This window comes from Aptenodytes forsteri, unplaced genomic scaffold, assembly GCF_000699145.1.
Source record: "Aptenodytes forsteri isolate BGI_AS27 unplaced genomic scaffold, ASM69914v1 Scaffold56, whole genome shotgun sequence".
Lineage (NCBI taxonomy): Eukaryota > Metazoa > Chordata > Aves > Sphenisciformes > Spheniscidae > Aptenodytes > Aptenodytes forsteri.
In genome coordinates, this window is record NW_008796213.1 from 3,436,597 (window position 1) to 3,440,381 (window position 3,785).

The window sequence follows — 3,785 nt, forward strand, 5'->3', positions numbered from 1 at the left end:
AGAAACGTGGGGGGGGGGGGGGGGGGGGGGGGGAAGGAAGGAAGAAAAATAGTAACAAAAAAAAGCTATTATGTATGAGCTCTTTTTGTCTAGCATCTTAACTCTAGTAGTTGCCAGAAGAAGATACACACTTGAAAAACAGCAAGGCCCTTAATCCCACAAATTGAGCAATCAAGTCTACGCCCTGGGTTGAGATATAGCCTCCCTTTTTCCACCTGCCACATCACTTGCTTCTCTCCCTAGAGCAGTTCTACTTACCTACACAAATGAACTCACTAACAGAGTATCAAGTGTTCCTAACTGAGATGCAGTTATCTGCTCAAATTTCAGCCCAAATATCTGGCTCTTTCAAACTTTCTTTGGGTTGATAGATTATGTGCCACAAAACCATGTTTAACTTTCAGGGCAGGGATCATTGCTCCTCCTTCCTCATTTATAGATTAGTGCAAAGGGATCCTGGTGGTTCTTAAAAACTCTACTAAAACTAATATGCTACAAACAGATGCACCTAACTTTTAATTTCATATAAACTCATATCCTTGCTTTTGTATCAGAGGTTAAAATGGTGAAGTTTGCACTTACGCTCTTCATGTTTTCTATGCCTTAGTTAAGTCCTCTCAAATTGATTTCTCTTCTAGCCTAAATATCCTGGACTTTAAGGATTCAAGCTCCCTCCAGCAACTGTACAGTTGTTAATATGCTACAAACAAAAAAGGGATCATTTTCTTTGTGATGAGCAAGGAGGGGAGAAAAAAAAAAAAAGAAAAAAACACATAAATGGGTCAGAGAGAGGCTGGCTCTTCAGCAGTCTGAGTTCAATCCCTAGAAGGCAACAGCTTCAGCCTAAAGATTAACATGGCGAATGAGGAAGCCAAATATTTAATCAGGGTAAAGTACATTCATTGTGAATTCTGGTCATCTCCCCCTGCATTTTGGGTTGGTAATTAACAGACCTTCCTTAGAAGAGAGGTTCAGGAACTGATCCACTTCATGGGGCTCCAACTTAATCTCTGGAAGAACTTTCTGGCTCAGTGGTTTCATCTAGAAAAGAGAAATTAACAGCATGAAAACCCAAAGCACACATCTTAAAAATCTTAATAGAAGGATACAAGGATGACTTCTCCATAAATGGAGAAGTTTCCCTCTCCTCCTGCTCTGCTACAGGCAAAGCTTTAACTGCTTCACTCAGTTTGCTAAGCCAGGCTACAGAGTATACTGCCCTGACTACTCCCACTGTGGCTTTTCTCACTACTATATTTAGCTAAATAAAAGATTACGCCTCAGAGATGACATTTCAGACTGAAAGCTAGCATGCAACCCACTCAAATTAATTCTCTTAGCAACAGAGCTGCCGCTAGGATTTGCCGGACTGCACAGTCTGTTTGAGCAGAGACAGAAATGCTCCTGGCAGTGGGGGAAAGCCTGTTCAAGACCGTTGTCATCTGGGAGCAAGAGCAAGGTGCCAGTTACTGAGCACCAGATTATCGGACCCAAGTTTATTTCATGGTGTGGAAGAGCAGGAAGAGAGACAGCCGTGGCTGACCGAAGTTTGGAAGACATCTGGCTTGCCCTGTTGACAGGGCTGGGGCACCAGGCTGCCAAGCTGCTGCCCAGAGTCTGCCTGAATGCTACAGTCCCAGGCTTGAGGAAGTCAGTCTGGCACATCAGCATGCTCACAGCAGCCAAAATCTCTCTCAATAACCTATGTAACTAACCCATGCAATGGTAATGAGCCACCAGCTAGTCCCAATATACTCTCTGCAAATCATGGCATCCCAAGCTACAGCACGACTACGTACCGGGGACAGCACATTCAGACTAGAAGAGGATTATGGGAAACTTGTGTTTAATTTTTCAGTTTCTCATAAAATAATTTCTGTTGCACATATTTCTGATCCACATCCAAGTGGAAACATTTATTTTCAGCATATACTAACTCCACCCAGCCTTGACTGACATCACACCCTGGGGACTGAGAACAGTCATGCTTCTTCCTCCACTGACAGGGGACTCTGGCGAGCCATCAGCTGCTGCAGTTCATTCTCCTTAACTCAACCACAGCCAAACTAAACCCTTGAGAACGCCCACTGGCTGCTCCAGCTGTGGTCAGAAAGGCATCACAAATGCTCCTTATGAGGCAGGTTGGTGTGGAAGCAGCAGCAGCTCGAAATGTCAAAAGCTTCATAGATCTGGCAAAAGTGACTTAGCAGGCAAACAGGGAAACTCTCCAGTCATTTCAAACAAGCAGTCTTGTTCTGATTAGGGGAAGGCACAGCAGCACTAAAGCAAGTTATTATGGAAGACACTTAGCTTGTCACAGGCTCAATAGGGCAAATAGGTTCATCAGTTCAGGTGGGACTGGTTCATTAGAAACTGTTTAAGTATTTTTAAAAACACATGAGCCCCAGGCTTTGGGGCTAGCATAGAAGAGAAAGTTGTACATCCAACCATTAAGACCTGAAGATGCAGTTAAGTGTTTTGAAACACAAGCTCTTGCAGCAGCAGTGGGACAAGGGCAAACATTAAAAAATATTAAAGCAGACTGCAGCATGCACCCTGAATTGACAACCTTTGGCACCAAGGAGGCTACACTGGTATGCAGAGTCTTAGGAAAATCTGTAGCTAATTGCGCAAAGAGGAGAACAGAAAGTCTGCATGTACCAGGGCATCCGTCTGTAGCTCAGGTTGTTCCCCCTCCAGCGACACGGCCGTGACAGTGAGACTGACTGAGGGAGCAAGGCCTGACGTCTCACACAATGCTGGCTCAGTCTTTATTGCTGCTGGAGTCAGCTCTGTACCCAGACACCATTCCGCATTTTCCAGGTCACCTGCCAGGGAAGGAAATTGGACACCACATGTTTAGGTCAGAGACAGAAAGACTACAAATGAAAATAATGTCATCCCTCCTCCAGAGAAGGGAAACAAACACAGAAGGCACTTCAGACTATCAACAAAAGTCTGCCCTTACTGTTCAGCTCTCAGTCAATGCAGACAACCCTGCCATTTGAGTGCTGTAACCTAATCCTAGCCCCAGGATACAGAGAGGAGCAGCGAGGAAAGACACAGGGCACTATAATCACTGTACATTGCCAAAAGGTGCTAACACGTAGCAGAACAAGACTAAACAAGCCATTGGGTAGAGCAGCCAGGGAGCCATGTCCTACAGACGCTAATGCCTGCTGACTCAGTTTTATCCTTCCTTGTAGAGATAGCGTTTAGCCAGACTTCTGCTCCTACTGCTTGCAATCATCAAATAGCCAGAGTGGCAATACTATACTTTTAAGAATAAAGGATTTTTCACACTCTCAACTTCAAAATTTCTCCCCCAAGGATTCATTTAGTAAGTCTAAAAGAGGATAAAGGCTTTGATGATTTCACAGGAGCACCAGTGCCATGGTGATCATGCTAATTTCCTCCCCAGAACCTCTGGAAGTGACAGCACAGGATGTGTATTTTGACTGGCAGCAATGAAACCTGCATCACATGTTGGCAGAATTGTCCCCTAGCCCCACGTACTGCAAGCTCACTAATCAGGAAAAAGCCATGCAACTTTTCACTGGACAAAGCTGAAAGGTTTGCCTTGCACTGTCAAGAACTGGAAGAAGCTCCCCATTTCCATTCATTCCATGAGGCAGCCACTGTTTGGCTTGCTGAAAAGGGACTTATTCTCCCAGGTCTAAAGTATGATAGAGAATCAAGAACTTGGAAGGACTCAACCTTTAAAACAATTCCACAAGGCTATTAACAACCCCACTTAAAAAAAAAAAAAAAAAAAAAAAAGCATT

The 3,785-nt window shown here is 44.2% G+C and overlaps 1 protein-coding gene across 2 annotated transcripts in view; it reads right to left on the reverse strand.

The window, feature by feature from the left end:
- Window positions 1–3,785, reverse strand: part of CREB3L2 (cAMP responsive element binding protein 3 like 2) — a 37,270-nt gene that overhangs the window by 16,096 nt on the left and 17,389 nt on the right. For both annotated transcript variants that reach the window (XM_019474413.1, XM_019474414.1), the window contains exons 2-3: window positions 2,662–2,828; window positions 954–1,041 (exon numbers count right to left, since the gene is read on the reverse strand). In XM_019474413.1, coding sequence (XP_019329958.1) covers window positions 954–1,041; window positions 2,662–2,828 — 255 coding nt within the window. The remainder of the gene's footprint in view (window positions 1–953; window positions 1,042–2,661; window positions 2,829–3,785) is intronic.